The sequence below is a fragment of the Bos indicus x Bos taurus genome, chromosome 18 (assembly GCF_003369695.1).
Source record: "Bos indicus x Bos taurus breed Angus x Brahman F1 hybrid chromosome 18, Bos_hybrid_MaternalHap_v2.0, whole genome shotgun sequence".
NCBI classification, from domain to species: domain Eukaryota; kingdom Metazoa; phylum Chordata; class Mammalia; order Artiodactyla; family Bovidae; genus Bos; species Bos indicus x Bos taurus.
In genome coordinates, this window is record NC_040093.1 from 52,805,106 (window position 1) to 52,832,057 (window position 26,952).

The following is a 26,952-nucleotide window of genomic DNA, read 5'->3' on the forward strand; positions in this document are numbered from 1 at the left end:
GTGGGTCTGCAGTTTAGTGTGGAAGGGGCTGGCACAGAGAGAGATGCTTTTGCTCCTTCCAGCATTCGGGAATTTACTTTTTAAAAAAAAATGTTTGGAGTTGATTTTAGTATATGTTAGTATTATCCTGTGATAGAAGCAACAGAAAAAAACTAGACAGCTCAACCAGAAGTCTGGTGGTGACACACACGTGTGTGTACATGTGCTCAGGCGCTGTGTCTGAACAGGTGCATGCACACGTCCATGTCCACAGATGGTCAACTGGGGCGGGGGTGTGGTGGCAGAGGCTGCAACTTGAACGCTAGTGGTGAAGTGGGCCGCAGATGCAGTCTGGATAGAGGAGCTGGTCTTGAGTGGAGGCCGTGGAGTTTTGAAAACCACCTGTCTGCTGTCCTCGCAGGCCTGTGTGCGGAGTGGCCGGCATCCCGTCCTCTCAGGGCAGCGCCCAGCACCACGTGCAGCACTCCGCCAGTGCGGCCGCCTTGCCCCACTGCTCGCACTCGGGGGGTGCAGGTTCGGCGCTGGCCTACCGGACCCCGATGGACAGCTCGCCCGCCATCCTGATGCCGTCCAGCCTGCAGGCCCCGCAGACCCAGGAGCAAAATGGGATTTTAGACTGGCTTCGGAAACTGCGTTTGCACAAGTATTACCCTGTCTTTAAACAGCTCACGATGGAGAAGGTACGTTGGTTACTGGCAGGCAGATAGAATGTGCTTGTTGTCTCGGGTAATCTTTCTTTCTTCGGACCTCGTTCCCAGAGGAACCGAGCTGGGTTTCAGCAGTGCGTGTGTTGTGGAGGTCATGCCACCTGGTCCTTAACACTGCCAGATGCGTGCTCCCCGGGTTCCATGAGTTCGCTGAAGGGGGCCATGGATTTGAATTTGAAGCTGCCTGGTTCATTTTGATATTTGGCAAAACTAATACAATTATGTAAAGTTTAAAAATAAAATTTTAAAAAAAAATTAAAAAAAAAAAAGGAACATAAATTGCTTGTGAACAAACAGCTTTTTAAAGGTAGTTTGGGGTCTTCCCAAGTAGATACTTGCTGTATGTGATGTGAAGAGTGTTGTGCCTCCAGCCACCCTGTGGGGGGTAGAAGTAGTAGATTCTGGAGCTTGCATCCCCCACCTTGCTTAGACAGCCCTCAGTGCAGGCCTTTTTAAAGGAGCCCGCATACTTTGACCCGGGTAAATGCTGGCTGATGACCTGGCTTCATTAAGGGCATAATAGCTAAAGGAATAGATGAATTTTATATCTTTCAAGCAGTCCTACATAGAAACTATTTTTACAATAGAATTTTGACAAGAAGCATTTTTTTTTTCCATTGTTAAATTCTGAAATTTCTTTCAAGTTTCAATGTCTCTGGTAAATTACACCTGTATGGGATGTTTGAACTCTGAGTGCCCTCTGCTGGATAAAGTGCTGTGGTAGCTTTGGTCTCTGTAAACATTTCCTTTGTCCAAAAACCTGCAATTGAAGAACTAGAAGTCAAGCTTTTACTGCTAATAAAAAACACATTTTAAGTATATTTTCAGTACTCTCAGTTTAGGATTCATAAGTCTTAAAAACAACAGATTTTACTATCAGTTTAAAAAGTTATAGTGTGATGTATGTAGTTGAAAAGGCTATAATCACAGATCATATTATGGGCCGTCACGAGAACCACGTAGGATCTTTTTCTTAGTACAAGGGCAGTGGGTTAGGTTTCCACTCAGTTTGGATGGCATGTGCTTTTCTGGATCACTTGCTGCCCAACAGAGTTGCTGGTGTCCCGTGATTCCAGAAACAAGAGCCGCTAAAGAGGACGATGCTCCTCTCTGTGGGAGTCGGGTCCCTGGAGCGGGACACTTCCATGAACCGCATCCCAGTAGCAGCTGAGACCGCAGGACACTGTCCCAGTCACCTGCCCGCACAGCACGCACCTTCCAGGGCCCCACGTTCACCCAGCTGTGGTCCAGACGCCTGTGCCGAAAGCTCAGGAGACACAGCCCGTGACTCTCAGGTGTAAAGTGGGTGTCTTGTATTTTGGACTCTGGACACCAAGTCACTTAGCAAGTAAATATTGTAGCGTTTCCCTGTCTTTTATTATCTGGTTAAGTTTTATGGGTTTACGTATCTGAGAGGTTGAATATGTTTATTAAGTTAAACTCCAAGTTCTTTGTTTTCAGAATCCTAATTAATTCTCAGTAACTTTGTAATTTGTTTCTTCTGTGGAAGTTTCTGAGCCTTACGGAAGAAGATCTAAATAAATTTGAATCCCTCACCATGGGAGCAAAGAAAAAACTCAAGACTCAACTGGAGCTGGAGAAGTGAGTGTGAAATTGTTTATGAAATGTGTTCATTTTAGTTTCTAACATGAGGGACAGATGCTAGGACTTGTTACTGCTGGTGGCTTAATTAATACTCTTAAACCTTAATTAATACTCTTAAAACTCTACAAATGTGGCTTTGGTTTGCTAGAAACGACCCTTTGGAGTGAATCTGACAAGTCAGTTATCTTCTACCCTGGGGATTATTTTGACGGAAATCACCCTTCTGTGGAGCATGTGTACTTAAGTAGCATCTGCGAAGCATTGAGAGTTTGTTCAGCAGAACTGAACACTCGGTTGTTGGTGTGCTTTCCTGTCACACAGGGAGAAGTCAGAGAAACGGTGCCTGAACCCCTCGGCCCCTCCCCCGGTCAGCAGCAGCGGAGTGGCCCGCGTGCCCCCCACCAGCCACGTGGGGCCCGTGCAGACAGTGCGAGGCAGCCATGCTGCAGGTGGGTGGGGCCGGGTGCGCCTGGACCCGGGACCCTTCTGGCAAGGGTCAGACCTCAGGTCACACCACTTTTCCATTTCCATCTCCTAGTACTTAAAGAGTTACTTTTCCTCGTTTTAGCTCTTATAGTTTCTGCAGTAGACAAATAGAAGGGACCTTAGGTTTGCAGCTGGAGACAGGTGACTCTCCTGAAGTTGTTTGGGCAAAAGGTTTAGACCCAGGAACTGCTCTGGTGAGAGGGAAAGAACAGGAAATGTGAAAATAGATGCCAGTCTCTCCCCTTCACGTGGGTGCAGAGAGGTGGCCCTAGGCTGCTGCCCTGCATGTCCACCCTGAAGTCCTTGATGCCGGACCACCAGCCTTCTCCCCTTCCCCCTGCCTTCCTCTCCTCAGGGGGTGGTGGAGGACCACGGTAACAGCCCTTCTGCTGTTTTCCTTATGCACTAGAAACATCAAGAGTGACAGGAACCAGGAAGAAAAAACTGTCAGTGCATCTTTTTGGTACTTGTTTGACCGAAAAGGTCTTGTGTCACTGGGCCTCAGAACACAGAGGTCTCTGTGTTGGTGGAGGGCTGCTTTTGTAGCACCTGGTGGTGGGGGGGTCCTTCTCCTGGTCTGTGGTGAGTGCTTGGGGAGCTGAGCACGGCTGTGTGTGCATCTGCCGAGCGTGGGAGCCTCAACCCTGTGTGCATAGGGCCAGGGTAGGACCTGCCTCCTTGGGGCTGATGCGAAGACAAGCGCGACAGGCATGCCTGTGGGCGGGAGAGGAGGGCACAGCCAGCGTCGTGTCCTGTAGCTCGAGGACCTCAGTGCCACCTTTGGACTGTCACCTGTCCCTTCTCCGCAGCGCTGCGGGTGGAGGTGGAGCAGGCCCCTCACCAGACGGCCCGGGAAGGCAGCTCGTCCGAGTGCTCCAGCTCCTCACCCAGCCCGATGGGCGTGCAGGCCCGGGAAGAGAGCTCAGACAGCGCGGAAGAGAACGACAGACGTAAGGATGCCCTTCCTTCCTGTGTGGCTCGCGAGGCGCTGCCCCCGCCCGGCCCAGGCAGGCTGTGCTGACGCTGTTTCCACCTCTAGGTGTGGAGATCCACTTGGAGGGCCCTGACAAGGAGAAGCCCGTGATGCTGCTGAACCACTTCACTTCAAGTTCCGCCCGGCCCACGGCACAGGTCCTCCCTGTGCAGAACGAGGCAGGCTCCACCCCGTCGGGCCACCACTCGCTGCCCCCACAGATGATGACGGCGGCCTCACACATCGCACCCATCCGGATGCTGAACTCTGTGCATAAGGCGGAAAGGGGGAGCACGGACATGAAGCTCCTCTCGTCCTCTGTGCACTCACTGCTGTCCCTCGAGGAGCGCAGTAAAGTCTCTGGACCAAGAAGCAGCATCAAGGTGGACAAGAGCTTTGGCAATACCATGATGGACGTGCTCCCCTCGTCCACCCCCCATCAGCCCATGCAGGTCCTCTCCGGACTCGCCGAGAGCAGCTCCGTGTCTCCCACTGTCTCCTTTGGTCCCCGCACCAAAGTCGTCCACGCGTCTGCGCTGGACAGGGTGATGAAGCCGGCACAGCAGCCGGCCCTGGTGGTGGAAGCCAGCACCGCTGCCGCGGGGACGTCCAGCACCGTCTTCCACGTGGCTCGGCCGCCCATCAAACTCTTGGTGTCTTCATCTGTCCCTGCGGATTCCGCCATCTCTGGGCAAACCTCCTGTTCTAACAATGTGCAAATAAGTGTGCCCCCTGCAATAATAAACCCCCGGACTGCTCTGTACACAGCCAACACCAAAGCTGCCTTCTCTGCGATGAGCAGTGTGCCCGTGGGCCCCCTGCAGGGCAGCTTCTGTGCGAACAGCAACACTGCCGCCTCCAGTAGCCACCCTTCCCCATCCTTCGCAAACATGGCCACCGTGCCCAGCTGCCCGGCCCCCAGCTCCAGCCCCGCGCTCTCCTCGGTCCCCGAAAGCAGCTTCTACAGCAGCAGTGGTGGCGGCGGCGGTGGTGGCAGCTCCCCCGGGAACCTCCCCGCTTCAGCCCAGAACCACCACCACCACCACCACCATCAGCAGCAGCCGGTGCCCCAGCAGCCGGCGCCCGCCCCGCCGCCCGGCTGTGTTGTGTGCACGTCATGCGGCTGCAGTGGGAGCTGCGGCTCGAGCGGCCTGACTGTCAGCTACGCCAGCTACTTCCAGCACCCGTTCTCGGGGCCCTCAGTCTTCCCCTTCCCGTTCCTGCCCTTCAGCCCCGTGTGCGGCAGCGGCTACATGGGTGCCCAGCAGTATGGCGGCGGCGCCTTCCCAGTCGTGCACTCGCCCTACGGTGGTGGCGTGGGCCCCGAGCCCGTGCTGGGTGGCCAGTCCGCCTTCACTGTCCCGCCTGTGCAGAACTTCATGGGGGCGGCGGGCGTCTACCAGGCCCAGGGCTTGGTGGGCAGTAGCAATGGTTCCAGTCACAAAAAGAGCGGGAACCTCTCGTGTTACAACTGTGGGGCCACCGGTCACCGCGCTCAGGACTGCAAGCAGCCGTCCATGGACTTCAATCGGCAAGGTAAAGGCTCTCGAGGTGGAGAGATCCAGACAGGAGTGTCCTTTTTATGAAAATAATAATCAACTTCCTTTTTTCTAAAGCAAGCAAGAAGTGATTTTCAAGTGCTCTCTGAAAAGGCACCAAACTCTTGATGGGCTGTGCAGCCCCCAGAGGGCAGCTTTGGTTCAGAGACTGTCTTTATGATTTCCGCCTGCTCCTCACTCCAGTGTGGCTCTCTGGCCGTGGCCCGACGGCTCCGCGGTCTGTTCTTTTGTGCCACGTGACTGGGGAGCAAGCGTGGGTGATTCAGAGCCACGCCCAGTGTTAACTGAGAACCGAGGGCGTGGCGTGTGAGTGCAGGCGCTGCCGATGGGACTCTGTCCCCGCTTGTGTCCCCGGTCCAGCGTGGCGTGGCCGTGGCCGCCGTGTGGCTCCGTGGTGTCCTCGCTCCCTGTGCTGTATCTTCTTCCTCCCCCCTCTCCTACTTCCACTCGCTATTTTTTTGTCTCCTTTAGTCAGGTGTGTGTCTGCTGTCGTTACCACACCAGGTTTGTTCTTGCTGTTTTTCTGGGCATGGGGATAGCTGGACAGTCAGCCACTTGCTTTCTGGAGAATTTTGAGGGGAGCTGCACAGACAGCCTGGAGTCGGGTCTGGTGGCAGGTGGGGTGCCTGTGGGCTGTGGCCACCCCCGTTGACAGAGATGGTGCTGCGTCTCCTGAGGCAGCGAACCCAGAGCCCTCTGTGGGGTCGGGCCTCCCTGGCCCTGCCCCAGGGAAGGGGCTGATTCTTGCTGTCTGAGCTCCCAAAGTTTGAGGGAAAGGACTGGGAACTCTGCAGTCTCTGCACCGTTTGTCTGATTTGATAAACTTTACAAAAGAGTTTTGGGGGTGCAGCAGGGGAATTGGGAGTGGTTAGAAGAGGTGGTTTAGATTTCCAGCACCCAAATCTTGACCAGTGACTCCGGAAATAACTTTGGACAGATCATGGCAGTAATTCTATGGTGATTCAAATTTGATCTCTTTTTTTTTTTTTCCCCCCTTCTCTAGGTACTTTTAGGTTGAAATATGCCCCTCCAGCAGAAAGTCTGGACTCCACAGATTGATATTTTTCTCTGGCAACAGAACACTATTAAGCCATGGAGACCTAAGGAAAATTAAATACAAAACTGAGAAGTCTAGTTGCTGTTGAGCTTAATATTTTTAATCCAAAGGTGCTTTACTTTACTAGACTGGATAGAAAACCTAGCGTAGGAATGCATCAAACTCAGTTTTATTGCCAAAATCCTAGACGGGAGCTTGATGTCAGGACTGGCCTAGTGGGTATCTCCACTGTGGGTGAAAACTGGCCACCTCCACCCTTGGTCGCAATGCAGAGACCTGCCGTCTCCTGAAGAGCATTGCCGTAATTGGTCCTTCTAGGCTCACACGTAATTCCAGGGCAGCTACGTGAGGTTGGATCGAGAACTGAAGGTCGGAGTTCTCCAAGTGGAGTTCTACCAGTCGGACTCTTGACACCCCTGGTGAGGGAAAATGTCGCCTTTGTTTTGTTCTGTTTGTTCTGTTTCGTTCTTAACAGTGGTTAGGCACTAATCTCTGGGCTTTTTAAGGATTGCACTACAGAAGAATGTAAACTGATGTCAATCTCTGCAGTTCTGGGAGACAGACTCCCTGAGACCAGTCAGTGCAAGACACTCAGAGACTCCGTCTTTAGAGTCGGCACCAGCAGGCTACATGACTTAGTACACAAGAGGTGTTAGTGTTCCTTCCCTCCTTAAAAGCACTTGTAGCAGTTTTCAGGTTTTTATTTTTTCCTGCAAATACATTTAAACTACATTATTAAACAGAAATAGTTACTTGCAACAACTTAATTTCTAAAAGGGTCCAAGTCCCAGAGAATCCCTAGCTGTCAAAGCTTTGAGGACACCTTCCTTCCCAGCCCTTCAGAGCTTTGAGTCCTGTCGTCTTCCCCATGAAGGAACCCTGGCAGACGCGATAGCAGCACGGCCTCGTGATCGGCACTGACGGGAGGCTGCGTATCCTTAGCCAAGTTTGCAAGTTATTTTATCTCCCATGGACTTCCCAAGGACCCCAAGGCTCACTGCTAACGGATTCACACTTGAGACAGACCTTTCAACAATAATACAGTCCTACAATCTCTGAGCAAACGACTGAAATTTTCTCCTGTCAACTTCTTTTGTATTAGGCTCTGTATCAATAGTTAATTCCATTTAAAAATTACCGGAAAACTACAATAGAAAGTGGTTAAGACTCTGAAAGAGACTACACCGACAGGACAGAGCTACAAGACCTGCAGAAGTCTAGTTTTATCAAGGTGGGAAATACAGTCCACCACGCAGCTCTCAATTTTACCCCATGCAATGAGAGCTTTTGTTGTGAAAGTTAGGGACTTAAAGCTTCATGGCTAAAGGGAATTTTGTGCTTCAATAATACTGTTTTAAATGCTACAGCCTTCAATGTTAAAATACTGATTGGTAAGGCCTTGCCCAGGGATTTTCCAGTTGAATATTTAAAAGAGAAAATAATAATACACAGACCATTCTTAAAATGGACAATCAGCCTCATGCAAAATTGGTGTAAATCAAGAGTACCCTAGAATTTGAGGCATTGTGTTGTAAGGCTTCAAAATTTTCAGATCAGTTTCCTGGCTGCTTGGAAACTAAGGCAGAAAGTTGTTACTTTTTTTAATGAAAGGCTTTTAGTAGAGTTTTTTAGAGTTTTATTTTAGTAGTTTTGTTTCTATGCAATGCAGAATTGACAGACCTCTGTATTCTCTCTCCTTGGCACAGTGTTACCTACAGTTTTGAAGTAATGATGATGCTTACAACAGCTTTTTGGGGGAATGTTACATTGATCTCTTAAATTATAAACACTACAAAATGTCAAAATTGTGAGAACTGACACAACTTTGCCTTAAAGAGTACTAGACTGGAACTTGTCATATTATGTTTAAGGAAGACTTGGAGTGTTCATTGATGTTTACGATTTTAATATTTCTGAAGGCCGTTACAGTGGCCTGGATATGTGCTGAAAGCCAAACTTTTAAAATTTTTTGGTTTTTTTTTAAACAAAGAACTATTTTAAATAAATCCTATTTCAACACAGTGAAATTGTTGAAAACTGTCTCATAACAAAAGAGAAAAATCATATTTAGGGTTTTTTTTTTGTTTTAGTCGTCAGTATCGGGGAATGAAAGTGTCTGTTGTTACCCTTATAACTGTTTTGATAAATATTAGAGGTTAGCGTCAAATACAACAAAAAATCAGAACAAACTTCAACTTAAAGTATGACATTCAAATTGAGAGAAATAGGTTCAGACATTGTGTGGCTGTGTTCCAGTTATGAGAAGTCTGAGAGTAACTTCTAGTTGTCTTTGAAAATGCGTGTGGCCACTCAGAGTTGCTAACGGTAAAACATGAACACGGGACACACAGGCACAAAGCATTCAGCTGCCGCCCCGTGAGACCTCTTCTCGAGTGAGCGGGTCCCATACTTGGGAATATTTGCTAGCAGTATCGTCTCTGATGAAATTTCTCTCCAGAAGCAACCACAGTCAGTGAGCCTAAAGAGCATTTGGCATTGCCTCAGAGGATGTCCTCATCAGCTAGAAACAGATCAGGCTGGCCCTTTGAATCAGTCACTGAAGTTGTGGGCTCAGTTTCTAAATGCTGTGGCCCCAGCCACTGTGCTCTGTGTGGTCTGTCATATCTTAAAGTTTCTATCCCCAAGAATGGGGAAAGTGGAATGTACAGATTGAAGTAGATACGTTGGGATAAAACACTAATTTTTTTTGTTTTGTTTTTTAAAGCAGAACACTCGATTTTCTACCTTATTTTCTAATTTTTATTTTATGATACTGAAAATTGGAAAGTGTATAAATGTTGAAAACTTCTAATTGCTAAAGAGCACTGAGAAAATGGGAGCTAGCACTTAGAATAATAAAGACAAAACTATTTTCTTGAAAGCAGGTATGTGATTGGATGTTTTTAAAAAAAAAAACCAGCATCATTTATAATCTCCAAAAGATTACACGAGTTCAGCTTGTTAATATAGTAGTCAGTAGGTTCAGTATTTTAATTTACCAATTTAGAATTCTAGGTCCTTTATCGCAAGAAGTCCCACAGTTAGTTTATACTGCACGCTGTGTGGAGGTGCAGAGCGGGTAGTAACTTTGCCTACCGTTACACGGCTGTCACGCGTTCCCGTCTGAGCACAGGCTGACCGAGGCTTGCATCTGTCCACTCACTCGTGTTGCTAGTGAGCACTTTCCTGAGCGGGACTTGGGTCGCACCCTCCTCGCTCCCTGTCACTGTCACTCTTCCTGCTTCTGTGGTGGCTTACTAGATGCCTTGCTAGTTTTACACGCTGATAACTGATGGCGTTACATGTCCAAGAGTCTTAAAGGTTGTAAGGGAAACCGTGACCCTGCTCAGCTCGACCACCCGTCCAGTGGATGGGCCCGTGGACCCTGAGTGAGGTGGCCGTCCTTTCCAAAGTGCAGATGACTCCCAAAGAATGAGGCAGGTGACATTTACATCCATGGGTTCTGAAGAGGCTCAATTAAAAGTCCTGAGGTTCTGAATCAAAGTGAGTATCTTTAATCAACACTTGCAAACTACGTACTGTGCTGGTTGAGGCCAAAGGTCAATGTTACTACACTGTTACTGGAGGGAGGGGCGCGCCGGCCAGTCCATCCCGGTGCTGTGAGGAGCCCCTCATGCGTAAAGTTCTTAGATGCACAAAGACAGGCTTTGGTACTGAAACTGAAGACCTCGTGTACTCAAGAATCTTCACAGCTTCTATTGGACATATTTCTTTTTAGGAATGAAGGAAAATTCTCCCATTTTTGAGCCATTCTTTTATGTCAATTCTACAAAATTGCATGTAACTTTATAAATATTTTTAAAAGATATAGTTTTGTAAATATTTAATATTCTGCTAATTTGATTTTGAATTGTAAATGTCAAGTATTCTGTTTTTGGGGTTTTTATGTTTTATTATACTTTGTTAAAAAGGAAAAATTGTACATTTTTAGAATGTTTTTATGAGTAAATTTAATGTACTGAAAATAAAAATTAAAAAAAAAAAGGTTCTTTTTATTAGGTCTTTGTCTCATATAATACAAGGCACATATCCTTTCCAATGGTGGCTCTTGATCTCCAAGCTAGGGAGTCTGTTCCTTCTGCCGCCTTCTCAGTGTTACAAAAGGAATACCTGGTCTTAAATCCACTTTCTGTCTAGTTTCCTGGGTTTTTAAAAAATGTTCTATGTATGAATAGAAATGTGAATTGATTTGGGATTGGTTTTAAGGTCTTCCAGCTCCCAGTTCCATAATCAGGGTCAGCATTACTAGACCAAGTGTCCTTCGGACATTTCCAAACTCGTAGTGAGTGTGCCCTGGCGTCTGTGGCCATGTCCTCCCTGGACTCGGGATGGTGGCAGGCTAACAAGCATGTGTTTGCCCTGGTCTGCGGTGCTACCCTGAGCAGTGCAGGCCACAGAGAGAGAATTCAGGGACTTTCTCCCTAGCAGGAATCTCCAGTTTGGCTTGGTCTTCTCAGACTTCTGGATACCCGGAGAAAAACATATGCACATGCACGGTTCCAGGACTGGTCAGGGCTCCTGTCAGGTAAGTAGCATCAGGAGACACAGCTGGCCACTCCTGGGACCTGTTAGGTTGCAGCCCCCCAGATAGGGAAGGCCTCCCTTTCTGGTCACGCGCGGGGACTCCTAGGATGGGGATCACGTGCACACCTGCTGTTTACTGTGTACAGCCCCCGACCCAGCCACGTCAGGCACCACGGACCACCTTGTAATGCCTTCCAGACCACACCCCACACACAGTCAATACTTCTTGTGTTGTACTTTAGTTCATTTAGAGCAGGTTTTCAAGTGCTTATTCCCACAAAACACCTACCTCCGACACCCCCCACACACACTTTGTGAGACATCTGTAATTTTAAGATAATTGAGTTTTTTGAAGGCAGGACACTTTGACCAACGTGAGCAAGGTGGAGCAAGGTCTCTTGCTCATAAGGCAGGGACCTTTAGAGGTGGGTGTCCCTCCACCCACAGTGAGACCAGCCTCAACACTCCTCACTTGGGAGGGTATTATCCCCGTGGCTTTGGATAGTACAGACTGCAAGTCTCAAATACTAAGCCATTAACTTGAACTTTGATGATAGTTTTTAGTTGTGCCTTTATTCACCTTAGTTCATTAAAAATGTTTTAAAGATCCTATAAATAGAGTGACCACCCATTAATGTGGGATATAAGTTAAGTCAGCCCTCTCAGCACGGTATTTTTGTCTTTAAAAAGCAGAGTTTCTTATAGGAATATTATTGATCACACAGTAGTTACAAGAATGTCAGATATAATGATGTATACAATCTAAACAAGACAGGCTAATTAAGAATGTACATAATGTAAAAATATACATATTAAAAGTTACATGTGGACAGATGCATGCAGCAGGAAGAGCAGATTGGGGCTGAGCGCCCGTATGCAGTAATATTGCTTTTTCTTCCTCAATTACAGTAAATAACTGCCACTAACAGATACAGGTTTTCCACACACATCTAGATACACAAGAGTGAACGGTGGCCTGCTGCGTGTACAGTCTCAAGTGGGTCTGATCCTTCTGTGGCAGCTCTCACAAAAAATGGTACATAGTGAACCCCATGCAGGTAGTAGGAAGCACTCGTTATTTACTCTAGTTGGACTTCAAAAATGTTTAACGTCTGACATCAGTATCTGTGAAGAACGTTTCCTTTTGCTATTTTCAAAATTGACATGCACATGGAGCGGGAGTACTTTGATGACTGCCTGACCTAACAGTGATAACTGAAATACTCTTAAAAATGTTTTAATAACATATTTTAGTCACACACAACATAAAACATGGATCATCTACAGCTACAAGCCAAAAGGCAGAAGTATCTGAATCTCAATGCTTTTAGTTTCAGTATCCTGCAGCTTTCTACCTTTGTCCCAAAGAATGAAACCCATGTAACTGCTTGTTTATTTACCAAAGCAGGCACCATTCTGAGCTCTTAAGAGAATATTCAAAACAAAAAATGTCTTTCTCTAGGCCTTCTGAGAAACTTGACCAAAATTATAAATTATTCAAGGTTCCTATTGAGCAGTGGTGTTTTTCTGTGTTACTGTCTAGAGAACAAACCAAATGAGAACTCTGGAACGAGAGTGCTAACTTGAAACACACTTACTAGCAAGTGGGGACCCTGGACAGCAGCACGGTTTCCTTATTTCCTGTACACCCCCATTCACCCTGCTTTTTGCCAACTATTATGGCAAATGCATTGGGGGTAGGTGGCTATACCTGACAACATATACTTAAAGATCCTCTCAAGGAGATTCCTCCAGTTGACTGCAAACCCTTCTATAAAAAGTTGGCAGCTTCTGTGAACCTAGAGAAGACAATGTCTCTCTGAATGCTCAAAACTGCAAGTTTCTTTTGGGGGAAAAAAACATTAACTTGAAGGTCTATTTTATTGGCAACTTATAATGCAAAGTATTTTATTTTTAAACATTAAATTTAAAAACAAGATAGCCTAGGTGAAATAATAAAGTTTCCCAAAGCTGAATGTGCTCATCTGGAGCTCAGTTTTTCTGTTTGAAGTACAAAAAAACAACTTCCTAAAACTCCTAGGCAGGAAACTACTGTTTTGATGATCGGTGATTAGATGAACTGATCAACCTCAGTTGGTAATATCCCTTTTTTATTCCTTGGTAAGGGTTTAAAAAATTCTGTAACACGCATTTTTCTTTTAGTCTTACACAGATAATTTCATTCCAAAAGTCTCCTGAGAGGCGTATACCATATACAGGAATCCATCTTCATCCTTCTCGCTTTCATACACTTCACAAATCGGAGTGGACACACTCACCATGCTATGTCCATTCACTAACAGGAAGAAGGCTTGATTAGCATTGAGCTGTAAGCGCCTTCTGTTGAAAGAAAACATGTGAAGAAATATTGATACATCAGTACACAGGGAGAATGTACAAAACATCACCCACATTGGATCAGTATAAAAGTATAAAGTGAAGTGAAAGTGAAGTTGCCCAGTCGTGTCCGACTCTTTGCGACCCCATGGACTGTAGCCAACCAGGCTCCTCCATCCATGGAATTTTCTAGGCAAGAGTACTGGTTACCATTTCCTTCTCCAGGGGATCTTCCTAACCCAGGGATCGAACCCAGGTCTCCCACATTGTGGGCAGACGCTTTACTGTCTGAGCCACCAGGGAATCCCATAGAAGTATAAAGATTTTGCTAATGTTGCTTCTGGCAAAATGCAATATGACTTAACTGATGATTTGAATTTCTTCTTACAAAGCACAAAATGTTTTCTATGACTATATGCATGATAAGTATTAACGATAACCCTTGAGAGATCATTCTTACTACACTCCTTAGGCCAGTTTTAAACTAGTATGCTGGACTTTCCTGGTGGCTCAGTGGATAAAAATCTGTTAATGCAGGGGACACAGGTTCAATCCCTGGTCTGGGAAGATTCCACATGCTTTGTGATAGCAACTAATTAAGCCCATGCACCAAACTGCTGAGCCCGCATGGTATCTACATAGATGTCAGGATGAAGAATCAGAAAACACTTGAGATGCAGCAGGTAAGAAATCTGAAGACTCAGAAATGGAACGCCTTATAGTGTTACTAAGTTGCACATATTTTTATCAGAACTAGATGGCAGATTTATCTGTAAGCCTGTTAAAGAATGAGAAGTTACCCAAAGAAATAAGTTTAAAAGATGATTAAATACCTTATTATCTTGATGAGCTCACTCATGTTGACATGATCAGGCACCAGAAACTTTGTTTTATCCAGGACAGGAAGCTGTTTCTCACCTTTGTATCGTTCTATTATTACCTAGAAAAGAAGCCACAAAAGTGGTTTTTAAAATAGCCATTAACAATGAAAAGTAGTTAAAATACTTCCTTTGTTGTAACTGGCACATGCCAAAACAGGGTTTACAACAGCACACTTGTTCCTTATGAAATACAGTGCACGAGACAACACAGCTGCCTTCAGAGAAGGGCAGGGGTGCCACCAGGGGGGAAAGTGCTGTGCCTTCTGTTATTTGCAACTATGAAAATACACTACAGAAGAAGAGACCCCAAGCCCTAAAAGAACAGAGATGCTGAGTGCCAGCTTTAATGATCTCAATCTACACCAATTCCACTACCTGTGACATGACGAGAGTTTTAATAAAACTTTAAGATCTTAAGTATGGTAATAGACTCAAATGCTAAGTAAATATCTGACAAGTAGAGATCACGATTAGCTGGTCTGGAGACAATTTTTTATTTTTGTTTTTGTTTTTTTTTGCAGACTTCTCAGAGATTCTGTCACTTTGATAAAATATCTTTGCTTTTTTAACAAATGAGTTTTAAAAGAATCTTGAACCACGCAGTGATCAAAAATAGTTCCACATTACGACTTAAATCCATTAGCTTCTTGCCATACTTCCTTCCTGTAAAGGAAAAAAGTTGTTTTTTAGTGGTAAGCCACATTGTATAAGCTATGACTGCAGACTAGTGACTGCCCATGAGCCTTAGTATTACCTATTTACTGAGCACCATGGATAGCCTTCCCCATGTAGAGCGATTCTTTAGCCTGCTGTTACAACAACAAGAAGTTGTAAGGCTGCTGCTAAGTCGCTTCAGTCATATCCAACTCTCTGCGACCCCTGAGACGGCAGCCCACCAGGCTCCCCCATCCTTGGGATTCTCCAGGCAAGAACACTGGAGTGGGTTGCCATTTCCTTCTCCAAGTTGTAAGGCAGGAATGGGGAATCTTTAGGAGAGTTTAAATGCTTATATATATACTGTTCCACTGTATGGGGCCTACATGAGGTTCTGTAAGGCAAGCCAAGCTGTCGTCACCTTCCCTGGCAAGATCAATAGCTTTCTGTATCTACGAGGTATGTTCAAAACATGGTATCTGCAAGTAAGAATATGACTTCTGCAAAAACCCTGAAACTACTAGCAAAAAGATGACCGAAAATGTATGCAAACATTCATATTTCAAAAGGAGGTTATGGAACAATACTAGTGGACTGTTGGGCTGGTTATTTTGATTCCAATGACTGCCAAGTACCTGCTAGCAAATAGACACAGCAGGTACTCAAAAGTGAAGAAAAACCTTAAAATTAGGGAAATTACCCAGAAACCTCATGCCCAGGTCATATGTAGGCCTAAGCGTGAAGACAGACTGAAATTTCCAACCAGTCTAAGAAACACAGCAAACATACGTTTAAGTACAGGATCCTCCAGTCCTGCCCTGCTGAGCAGACCCTTCCTATCATCTCTTCTGTCTACTTCACAACCCTAATCCCAGATCTTCCCATCTTCTCTTCCCTCACTTTGGTACGAAATGATCAACCAGAAAGCCAACTATGGAAGCTTCTGCAGAAGTTAGCAGTGGATACAGTCTGTAAGAGGTGACAATCATGTCCCCAGAATTATGCACATTTTCCCAGCCACGTGGGATCGGATTCTCTTCCCATTTTACAGATGAAGATACAGCAGCTCCTCTCAGAATTTTAGTAATTAGCCCAAGATCACTTAGTAACCCTGAACCTAGGGCCACAATTCAGCCTCTGTCTGAAGCCACAAGCTCCTTGACCATTTCTCCCTAGACCTAGTGTCACAACAGGAACTATTTAAGGTCCACCACCAAAGGACCCAGGGCACAGCACATGTGGGCCCTTACACTAGGAGCAGCATCTTTTCCCCCATCTCCTGCAAAGAAACTGAACATAAGAAGTCTTCTTTCTCTGGGGCCAAGTCAGGCAGCCTCGACTGTCCAGTCACAGTTAAGTCTTGCTGCTGCTGCTGCTGGTAAGTCGCTTTAGTCGTGTCCGACTCTGTGCGACCCCAGAGACGGCAGCCCAACAGGCTTCCCCGTCCCTGGGATTCTCCAGGCAAGAACACTGGAGTAGGTTGCCATTTCCTTCTCCAATGCATGAAAGTGAAAAGTGAAAGTGAAGTCGCTCAGTCATGTCCGACTCTTATCGACCCCATGGACTGCAGTCCACCAGGCTCCTCCATCCATGGGGTTTCCAGGCAAGAGTACTGGAGTGGGGTGCCATTGCCTTCTCCAGTTAAGTCTTGAGAGATACTGATTTTCCCACAGTTGTAGTCTCTGCTTCCTTCAGAAGAGGGTGGACACCACCCTTCTTTGATAAAGTATCAACAGATCTAGCCCCCTTATCCCTTCTCTACCAAGTAAAATTTACATGGCTTGTGAAGTGTGTAACATTAAGGCAGCAGACTCAGACTTGGGGGGAGGAAACAGTGATCAGATTACACTGCAGATGAAGACGCCTCCATTCCAGGTCACTAAACAAACACACTGGTTGCATGGTTGTAGATTCCTGCAGAAGCCATCAGGCAGTCACATGGAGAAGCACTACTGAAGCAGTGCTCCCTTCTGTGTACATTAACAATAACTGAAACAGAGATGACCTACCGGGATTTTGGTAGGATGCTGCTCTCGGATAAGTCGGACATCTTCTACTCTTTGTTCTGTAAAGAAAGGAAGAAACACCGGCATTATTAAGGGCCAAAAATCCAACTTATTTTCTGCACTGGTAGACTTCCATATCTGACCCCACCTATCCTTAGCTGTGGCAGAGCAAAGCAGTAAAAACATCTTCCCTAGAACTGAGAGAAACTAAACACTAACACCTCATATCTCGCAAAGGTTAGTATGCAAGGTTAACATACAGACACTGGTTGCATTTCTCTACATTAACAATGAAATATCAGAAAAGTAATGTAATATATATATATATATATATATATGTATGTATATGTATATCTTTTAAAGCTGCATCAAAAACAAAATGAGACTTGGGAATAAACCTGACCAAAGAGGTGAATCACTTATACATTGAGAGCTATAAAACATTAATAAAATTAATGTTGATTCAAAGAAATGGAAATATATCCCATGCTCTTGGAGTGGAAGAATATTGTTAAAGTAGCCACACTACACAAAGCAATCTACAGATTTAATGTAATCCCTATCAAGTTACCCTTGCACAGAACTAGACCAAATAATCCTAAAAGCTATATAGAACCACAGAAGACCCAGAATTGCCAAAGCAATCCTGAAGAAAAAGAACAAAGCAAGAGGAATAACTTTCCAGACTTCAAACAATACTACAAAGCTATGGTAATCAAAACTGTGTTAGTCGCACAAAAACAGACATATGGATCAGTGGAACAGAACAGAGCACCCAGAAATAAATCCACACACCTACAGTCAATTAATCTTTGACAAAGAAGGCAAGAACATACAATGGAAAAATGTCTCTTCAGCAAGTGGTACTGGAAAATCTGGACAGCTACATGTAAATCAGTGTTAGAACACACTCTTACTATTCACAAAAATAAACTCTAAATGGTTTAAAGACCTAAATGTAAGAGGACACCATAAAAATCTTAGAAGACAGTACAGGTAAAACATTCCCTGACATAAATCTTCACAGTGTTTTCTTAGTCTCCCAAGGCAATAGAAATAAAAGCAAAATAAACAAACAGGACCTAATCAAACTTACAAGCTTTTGCACAGCAAAGGAAACATTTAAAGGAACAAAAAGATGACCTACAGAGGGGGAGAAAAATATCTGCAAATGATGCAGCTGACAAGGGCTTAATTTCCAAAATATACAAACAGTTCATACAACTCAACAACAAAACAAACAATCCAATTAAAAAATAACCAGAAGACCTAAATAGACATTTCTACAAAGACATCCAACAGGCACACAAAAAGATGCTCAACATAACTAATAATTATCATGTATCAAAACTACAGTGAGTTGTTTATCATCTACACTGATCAGAATGGCCATCATTAAAAAACCTACAAATAAATACTGGAGAGGGTGTGGAGAAAAGGGAACCCCACTACTGTTGGTGGGAATGTAAGCTGGTGTAGCCACTATGGAAAACAGTAAGGAGTGCCTCAAAAAACAAAAAGCAGAACTACCATATGACCCTGCAATCCCACTCCTGAGCATATATATATCTAAAGAATATATATCTAAAGAAAACTAACTTGAAAAGATACATGCACCCCAATGTCCACAGCAGCACTATTCATGACAGACCAGACAAAAAAGCAACCGAAGTGTCTATCAACAGAGGAATGGATAAAGATGTGGTATATACATACAATGGAGTATTATTCAGCCAAAAAGAATGAAATAATGCCATCTACAGCCACATGGATAGACCTAGAGATTATCATACTAAGCAAAGTAAGAGAAAGACAAATATATGATATCACTAATATGTGAAACCTAAAATATGACACAAATGAATTTATCTATGAAACAGAAATAGACTCAAATACATAGAGAATGGATTTGTGGTTGCCAAAGGGCAGGGAGGAGGGGGAGTGTTAGATTGGGAGTTTGGTATCAGCAGATGCAAACTACTATATAAAGAATGCATAAACAAGGTCCTATTTTATAGTAAGGGAACTATATTTAATATCCTATAATAAATCATAGTGAAAAATTAAAGATTCGATGAGATCATTGGTACACCCCTTGCAAATATCTGCACATAGTAAATGGTTAATAAATGCTCCATTATTCAATATGAAATAATGTCATTTGCAACAACATGGATGGACCTAGAGATTATCATATTGAGTAAGTCAGAGAAAAACAAGTATCATATGACATCACTTACAGTAGAATCTAAAAAGTGATACAAATGAATTTATTAATACAAACGGTTTGGAGTGCTTCTGGATGGAAGGAGAATGCAATTACCAAACTCCAAGGAGACAGAAACTCCTGTGTTCAGCACTCTTCCTCACCCCATGCATCTCTTCCTCACCCCATGCATCTCTTCCTTCAGCTGTTCCCTGGCAGGCTTTCATAGCCTTCATATTAGGTTGGTGCAAAAGTAATTGCAGTTTTGCACTGTTGAACTTCACCATTTGATACTGGAATACATTCTGAAATAAATGTGGTTATGCTATACATCATTTTAATGTGAATTTCTCACTTTATTTTTTTTTGCTGATAGCATTACTTGCTGTTTATTTTTTATCTAGACTATAGAAATGATGTACAAAAAGCAAATCTGAGCAATTTTTTAATGAGTTCAAAACGGGTCATAAAACATCAGAGACAACTTGCAGCATCAACAACACATTTGGCCCAACTTCTTTGATGGTTCAAAGAAGTTTTGCAAAGGAGATGAAAGCCCTGAAGATGAGGATTGTAGTGGCCAGGCATCAGAGGTTGACAATGACCAATTGAGAGGATCACTGATGTTGCAAGAGAAGTTGCCAAAGAACACAATGTCGACCATCCTATGGTCCTTCAGCATTTGAAGCAAACTGTAAAAGTGAAACGCTCAGTAAGTGGGTGCCTTGTGTTGTTTAGTTGCTAAGTCGTGTCTGACTCTTTCTGACCCCATGGACTTTAGCACACCAGGCTTTCCTGTCCTTCCCTTCTGCGGGAGTTTGCTCAAACTCATGTCTGTTGAGTCAGTGATGCCATCCAACCATCTCATCCTGTCATCCCCTTCTCCTGCTGCCCTCAACAGTTCCCAGCATTGGGGTCTTATTTCCAATGAGTCACCTCTTCGAATCATGGCCAAAGTACTGAAGCTTCAGCATCAGTCCTTCCAGTGAATATATTCAGGGTTGATTTCCTTTAGGATGGACTGGTTTGATCTCTTTGCTGTCCAAGGGACTCTCAAGAGTCTTCTCCAGCACCACAGTTCAAAAGCATCAATCCTTCCGTGCTCAGCCTTTTTTATGGTCCAACTCTCACATCCACACATGACTACTGGAAAACCATAGGTTTGACTATATGGACCTTTGTGGCAAAGTGATACCTGCTTTTTAATATGCTGTCTAGGTTGATCACAGCTTTTTCTTCCAAGGAGCAAGTGTCTTTTAATTTCATGGCTGCAGTGAGCATCCACAGTGATTTTGGAGCCCAGGAAAATAAAATCTGTCACTGTTTCCACTTTTTCCCCATTTATCTGCCATGAAATGATGGAACTGGATGCTATGATCTTAGTTTTTTGAATGCTGAGTTAGCAGACTGAAAATAAAAAAGAAAATCATCATTCTAAAGTGTTGTCTTCTCTTATTCTATACAAAAACAAAGAAGCATTTCTCTATTGCATTGTGACGTGTGACAAAAAGTGGATTTTATATGACAACCAGTGACTGACTACCAGCTCAGTGGCTGGACCGAGAAGAAGCTCCAAGTGTAAGTGTTAGTTGCTCAGTCGTGCCCAACTCTTTGAAACCCCATGGACTGGATCTGAGGCTATCGCCAGGTAGTGTCACAACTGAGTTAAACAGGACAATGAGCTGAATTGCTTGTTGTGTGGAAAAACACTTATGTCTGGTGTCAGAAGTGAGTCATACACACACACAAAAAAGTGAGCCACAGTGTTCAGGACAGTACTGTCAAGTAGAAGAAACACAAAGGCAGAGTTTTTCTTTACATCATCCTTTGAACTCCTATTTCTGGGGTGTCACTGATACTGCATCACTTCTCTCAGCTCTGTCCTTATATCTGTTCTATCCCAGAAAAGATGCTGAACCACCTATACTCCACTACCAGCCCTCTTCATAACAAAAATCTTTATCTTGTCAGAGCAGATTTCACAAGCAAAGGGAAATCATAATTTACTTAAATCACTGCAGCCAATAAATAATAAGTTTAACATACCCTGAGATGTTTCACATTTAAAAGCTTATCCAAATAAATTTAAGGTAAAAGGAATCACATGGCATCACCAACTCGATGGACATGAGTTTGAACAAGCTTCGAGAGTTGGTGATGGACAGGGAAGCCTGGTGTGCTGCAGTTCATGGGTTTGCAAAGAGTCGGACACAACTGAACTGAACTAAAAAGGAATCACTCAAGCTTAAGGATGAAAGATTTTTTATATAAGGAGAACAGGTTTATTATGGTTAAGTGGGGAAGGGAAAAGCAAAATGGACTCTAAATGTTGGGCTTCAAACCATAGTGTCAAAGCTTTATCTTGATTCATCCCCCAAAGTGAAAGTGAAGTCGCTCAGTCGTGTCCGACTCTTAGCGACCCCATGGACTGCAGCCCACCAGGCGCCTCCATCCATGGGGTTCCCAGGCAAGAGTACTGGAGTGGGGTGACATTGCCTTCTCCAGTTAAGTCTCGAGAGATACTGATTCTCCCACAGTTGTAGTCTCTGCTTCCTTCAGAAGAGGGTGGACACCACCCTTCTTTGATAAAGTATCAACAGATCTAGCCCCCTTATCCCTTCTCTACGTCCGACTTATCCTAGAGCAGCATCCTATCAAAATCCCGGTAGGTCATCTGTTTCAGTTATTGTTAATTTATCCCCAAAATATGGCCCAAAAAGGAAGGCAAAAATGATCATTTTCACTGAGGAAGACAAGTGACTTCCTTAAGATGACAAGAGTAGTACCAAAGTCCTAGAGGAATATCATTAGCGTCCTGGCCAGCTGCAATGAAAATCCAGCGGTAAGCCTTGAGAAATTAAATATAAATATAGTATATGCTGAAACCTCTTTGAGTAGAAGGCTGCTTTCAGAGGCCAGCAGTATATTTAACAAAAGCATTACCAACACCACTGATCAACGGCATAAAAGAACACTTCTTTCACTCAGTTACTTTCTTAGCACTGTTACGATCTGTTTATCATTTGCCTTTCTCAACAGACTGCCCCGGCTTCAGTCACTTCTGTATTCCCCCAGGGCTCAGGCTTGTACAAAGATGAAATGGAAGCATAATAAATATTTCCCCCAATATGCCTAGAAATAAACAATGTAAAATCCCACCCATCCAGGAGTGACATAGCTTAAGCTCAGCGAGTGTTATCTAGGTGTTGGCATAAACTCACTCTTCAGTCTACCTGTTAGAGTAATTGGAGTTATTTATTCTAGACTACTACATCAACTTCTGAGAGAACGCAGACCCATTTTGTTATTGATGGTGAAGCTTAAGATCTAGGTTTAACATTGAATCTCAGCAGATTATGTCTAGGAGACAGATCTGTTATTAAACTAGGGCAACCCAAAAGAAAATGGAGTGAAATTATGACATTTGAGAAAACTGAATCCAAAAATATTTGCTCAAGTATAGCTTTAAAGTTCACAAAATTATTCAAAATATTTGTAAGGACACATCACTGCCTCTTGACTCAGTGCTATTCCACTTCATGTACTGGCTACCTCCTGGAGGATGAGAAGAATTCCTACCAGAAGGGCTGAAGGACAAGTCCAGACTTTGCCACTAGGTGGACCATGATCTCCACCTCTCAGGGCCCCACCCAGTTTCCTTGGCTACAAAAGGAAGTCCTTGTTTTGGGTGAGCTCTAAGATTCCTCTCAACCCTGGTAGAATATATGTATCAGAGCTATACTCAATTTTTAATTAACCCAAACTCACTCACTTGGGAAGAGTACTTATTGCTCAAGCTAACTGGGGCTGGTCTTAGGTTCTACAAAAAGGGTATCTCCAAAGAACTGATTGACTCATTTACTGTGCTACAAAATAATTTCAGTGCTGATTATCATGATCAACAGCAAGGAAAGACAGTAGCCATTAAATGATACATTCTTCTGCAAAATGACTATTAAGCCCTTTAAAAAAAAAAAGGAGAGGGTAATACTAATTCTTCTAACAAGGAGAAAATATACCTTTTTTATTGATGTTAGATGGACGTGAGTCTGAGTGAACTCCGAAGTTGGTGATGGACAGGGAGCCCTGGAGTGCTGAGATTCATGGGGTCGCACGACTGAGCGACTGAACTGAACTGAACCTACTGTAGTCATCATTGCACAAGATATGTAAACCAAGTCATCATGCTGGATACCTTAAATTTACACAGTAATGAATGTCATTTCTCAATAAAAGTACACACACACACAAAAACGAATCAAGAGTCAGGAGACAAGGGAGGAAAAAAAAAGGAGTGGTAGTAAATAAAGGTGAACAAAGAGGAAAGCCCACAAATATAGTACAGGCAACATACAAAAATGGAGAAAAACTAAGGCATTCCTGCTGGTTTACCCTCAGGGCCACAGGCACCAGGTGAATTCCTTCTAATTCATTATTTTATTGTCATTTATTTTCACTTTTATTCTCATTATTCCTCACTTTTCCTACTCTACCTACTCTTCTTCAAGGATTTTTCTAGATAACCTAAAAGTACTCTAAGCAAAAAGAAAGTTAACTATTGTATCCAGTCATGAGAAAACGGGCATCTTTCCCATACAAACGTCCCCAGTTAACTTTTAATGCCAGTAAGGAAAGAAGCCAGGTACAATGGCAAATCTGCTCCCAGGGCTGCACAAAAACTAATATTCACGAATATCTTAGTTCACAAAGGTCACTACAGACAAAATTTCTTTAAAAAAAAAAAAAGGAAAGACACCTCTAAGTCTTGCTAACCAGCCAACTGCTTCAAGAGGCTGAAAGGATATGCTCTTCAGATCACTATGAATTTCATTTTTTGGAGTTTCTCAAGCACAGGAAATAATTATCGATAATGAGATCTACAAAACCATATCCAGGTTCAAATGAACGCTTGCCTCTTTTCCAGACTCCGGGAAACTAGACCAAAGTAAGACAGCAGAGATACTGCTCAAGATCCTGAAGAAGATTAAGACAGGAAGGAACGCTGGTCCCGCCCTACTCCACCTGGCCTGAGATAAACAAACAAGCCCTACACAGGGGATATACAAGGAGGCCACGCTGTTATTGCAGCACTGTCTTGCTTTAAAAGGAGCACCAATCACTTCCTTCCCATCGGTGTTGTGCAGGAGTAAGTATTGTGATGGTGTTACTTTCGGTTTCCACCAAACACCAGCGTGCTAAGTAGGGACTCCAGCCGGAACTGGGAGAGAACGGATTTGCCGCTGGTGTCAAAGAATGCTGTCGCTAGCCAGTGAGAAGAAGAGCCACCCACCCTCGCGCTTGTGCCACAAATAGGACCAAGACGTCGCAGCCATGCGGGGCTGCAGGGGAAGGGGCGGGCGTGAGGACCCCTCTCCGTGGAGGTACTGACGTCTGAAGGGACCATGTGTGACCTAGACGTGCACCCGCGGTGCCACCACCTCTGAGAACCCGGCCCGGCGCCGGGCCAGACTCCCCCACAAGGACTGCACCCCCGCGCCACTAGCGCTCGTCTTGTCGGAGGGCCCGAACACGCCGGGGCTGGAGCGCTGACGGCCCCGAGCTCACAGCCCGCCGGCCGCCCAGGCCGAAAGGTGATTCAGCAGCTCCCAGCCAGCGCGCCCTCGGCCCCTTAGACCCCCAGGCCCGGCGGCCCTCGGCCCGTCAGGCTCCCTGCCTCGACTCCCTCGGCCGCCCGGGCCCGGTCTTCCCGCAGCTCCCGCCTCAGCTCGCCTCGGCCCCTCCGCCAGGTAGCCCTCCGCTCGCCCGCCCTCTCCGGAGCCCCTCGGCTCGGCCGGGCCCCGCTGCCTCGGCCCCGAAGCCCCCGCCGGCCCTCAGACAGCGTCCGGCCCGCGGCACCCACCGAAGGTTCGGCGCTGTTTGAAGGTTTTCTCGGACGGCATGGCGCTGCAGGCTGGGTGGGGGCGGCGAGTTGGAGGCTGCGGGCGGCGGCAGAGGCGGCGACAGCTCCGACGGTGGCGACAGCGACTTCTCTTGTGTCTCCTTAGCCCGCAGCCGCGTCAGGTGACCTGCGCGGCGTCCCGGGAGGCGGGGCCAGGGGCGGGCCTCAGCGGCCGCCATGGCGGGCGTGGCGGAAGCGGGCCGCGCGCAGCGGCCGGGGCGGGGTCGAAGCGCGTGAGTGGCGAGGAGCGAGCCGCACGCATGCGCAACGGGTCAGGCCCGGGCTCGCGGGAGCGAGTTGGCGCGCGGCGACCGGCCACTGGCCGGGGGCGCGCGAGCCCGGAACCTGGCCGTCCCCCTCGGGCACGTGCCCGGCAGACGCGCGCGGTTCTCCTTCCCTGGCAGAGATGCAGGGGCGCGGCCTCGCTCCTGTTCCTGGTGCCAGTTACGGTGGCCAGCGATGTTTCCACAGGAAAATAAAGGCCTGTTGTGCCCCTGCCTTCTCAGAGCTCACAGCTAGAAGCTGCTGGTTCTTTTCCGTCGGCGGCTTTCTGTGTCTTTGTTTCCGTTGGCTTTCCACGTCAAGGACATCTCAGTTTTCTCTTCTAAGGAAACTGTCAACTGGTAACTTCCATCACACATTGTCCCAACTGGGAAAAGAGCCAAAACTGCGTTATTTCAGGTTATGGTCAGTCGAGTCTGGCTTTGGAGAAAGTCCGTGCCCTGGGCTTGACATTCGGCCTTAGGTGACTTCTGGGGTGGAGGGGGCCCTGGGCATCATCTGCAATGGCAGGGCCCTGGCCTGTCCGCACTTGGCAGAGTTCACTACCTTTCACTGATCTCCGCTCTTCTCTCAAATAGGGAGCCTTACCCAAATTCAGTCCTCACAGTCTTTCAGTGACTAACTGGCAGAACTGCGTTGAATACCTAACCATTTTTCTCAGTCCCAGACTCATTTGTACTATATTTTAGAACTCCAGGTGTTTGCTGAGGAGCAGATGGAAGTGACCTGGTAGAATATAAATCTCTATGAAGCGTTTAGTGAGCAAGTCAGTTATTGCCCAGTTCAAACATCTAATAAACAGCTTTGTGAATGAACAGCACTTGATTCTTTGACTGTTTTTGCTTTTTAATATCTTGGACTTTGAAAGTGTTCTCCCCTTTTTTGAGTTGGAAAAAGCCTTTCTTATAATGTCTGATAAAGTATTTGGATTGTGCTAATGAACATTTATTATACAAACATACAGAACCTACTAAAACATAGCTCTCAAAAGGGTTCCAGTGCAGCTGGAATTTCCTTTACAGAGAAGCAAAGTCTGTCGTATAATCACCCCCACTCAGAACAATGCTGTTAGTTGTGGCTCTGCGCTGTATCACTGTTCACAAAAGAACACTGTATTGGGCATATGTCACTTTCCCAGGTTCCCCCCCCCACCGCCCTTTCTGTCACAGTTCTTTACCTTGAAAAATCTCTGATAAGGTACAGTTAATAAAGAGGACTTAGGGACTTTCTTGGTGGTCCAGTGGCTGAGACTCCATGCTCCCAATACTGGAGGCCTGGCTTCTCTTCCTGGCTGAGGAACAAGATCTCACATGCTGCAACTAAGGGTTCAAATGCTGCAAGATCATAACTCAAAGATCCTGCCCGCTACAGCTAAGACCCGGCATAGCCAAATACAATTAGCAAATAAATTTTTTAAAAACAAGACTATATAGAATCCAATTAAAAAATAAAGAGGACTTAAACATTCTATCTGGTTTCCAAAGGAAGGTTTTAAGCTCCATGGGCATTCTTAGTATTTTTGTATTTATTCTGCAAAGATTGGGATGGGGGGAATCCAGTAAGAGTACCCACCTTCTCCCAAACACAAAATGATCAGTTTCGAAGTCTCCATGAGAGTGTGGACGGTGAATTGCTTTCTTTTCTGGGTTTTTACGATATTGAGTATTGACTGGTGAGTGCTTTTTTGGCTTAATTGCTGCCTTGTAAGAAATGGACTTTTTGTTCCCTTGCTGGACAACTGCTCCCAATGCAAGA

At 45.3% G+C, this 26,952-nt stretch overlaps 2 protein-coding genes across 3 annotated transcripts in view; one reads left to right on the top strand and one right to left on the bottom strand.

The window, feature by feature from the left end:
• Positions 1-11,656, top strand: part of ZCCHC14 (zinc finger CCHC-type containing 14) — a 49,535-nt gene extending 37,879 nt beyond the window's left edge. For both annotated transcript variants that reach the window (XM_027513854.1, XM_027513855.1), the window contains 6 exons: positions 401-680; positions 2,218-2,309; positions 2,634-2,761; positions 3,608-3,748; positions 3,838-5,307; positions 6,334-11,656. In XM_027513854.1, coding sequence (XP_027369655.1) covers positions 401-680; positions 2,218-2,309; positions 2,634-2,761; positions 3,608-3,748; positions 3,838-5,307; positions 6,334-6,389 — 2,167 coding nt within the window. In that variant the 3' untranslated portion in view covers positions 6,390-11,656. The remainder of the gene's footprint in view (positions 1-400; positions 681-2,217; positions 2,310-2,633; positions 2,762-3,607; positions 3,749-3,837; positions 5,308-6,333) is intronic.
• MAP1LC3B (microtubule associated protein 1 light chain 3 beta) lies at positions 11,486-25,057 on the bottom strand. The gene is made up of 4 exons (XM_027513856.1): positions 24,877-25,057; positions 16,814-16,869; positions 14,103-14,209; positions 11,486-13,272 (listed from the first exon to the last, which is right to left on the bottom strand). The coding sequence occupies exons 1-4, from the start codon at positions 24,914-24,916 to the stop codon at positions 13,098-13,100; spliced, it is 378 nt and encodes a 125-aa protein (XP_027369657.1). The 5' UTR covers positions 24,917-25,057; the 3' UTR covers positions 11,486-13,097.
• Positions 25,058-26,952: the final 1,895 nt, after the last annotated feature.

Excerpts from the sequence above, each read along its gene's own strand:
- MAP1LC3B (XM_027513856.1), bottom strand. The coding sequence starts at position 24,916 with ATGCCGTCCGAGAAAACCTTCAAACAGCGCCGAACCTTCG. Across the intron at positions 16,870-24,876 it reads CAAACAGCGCCGAACCTTCG|AACAAAGAGTAGAAGATGTC; the intron begins GTGGGTGCCGCG and ends CTTTCTTTACAG. Across the intron at positions 13,273-14,102 it reads GAGCTCATCAAGATAATAAG|AAGGCGCTTACAGCTCAATG; the intron begins GTATTTAATCAT and ends TTCTTTCAACAG.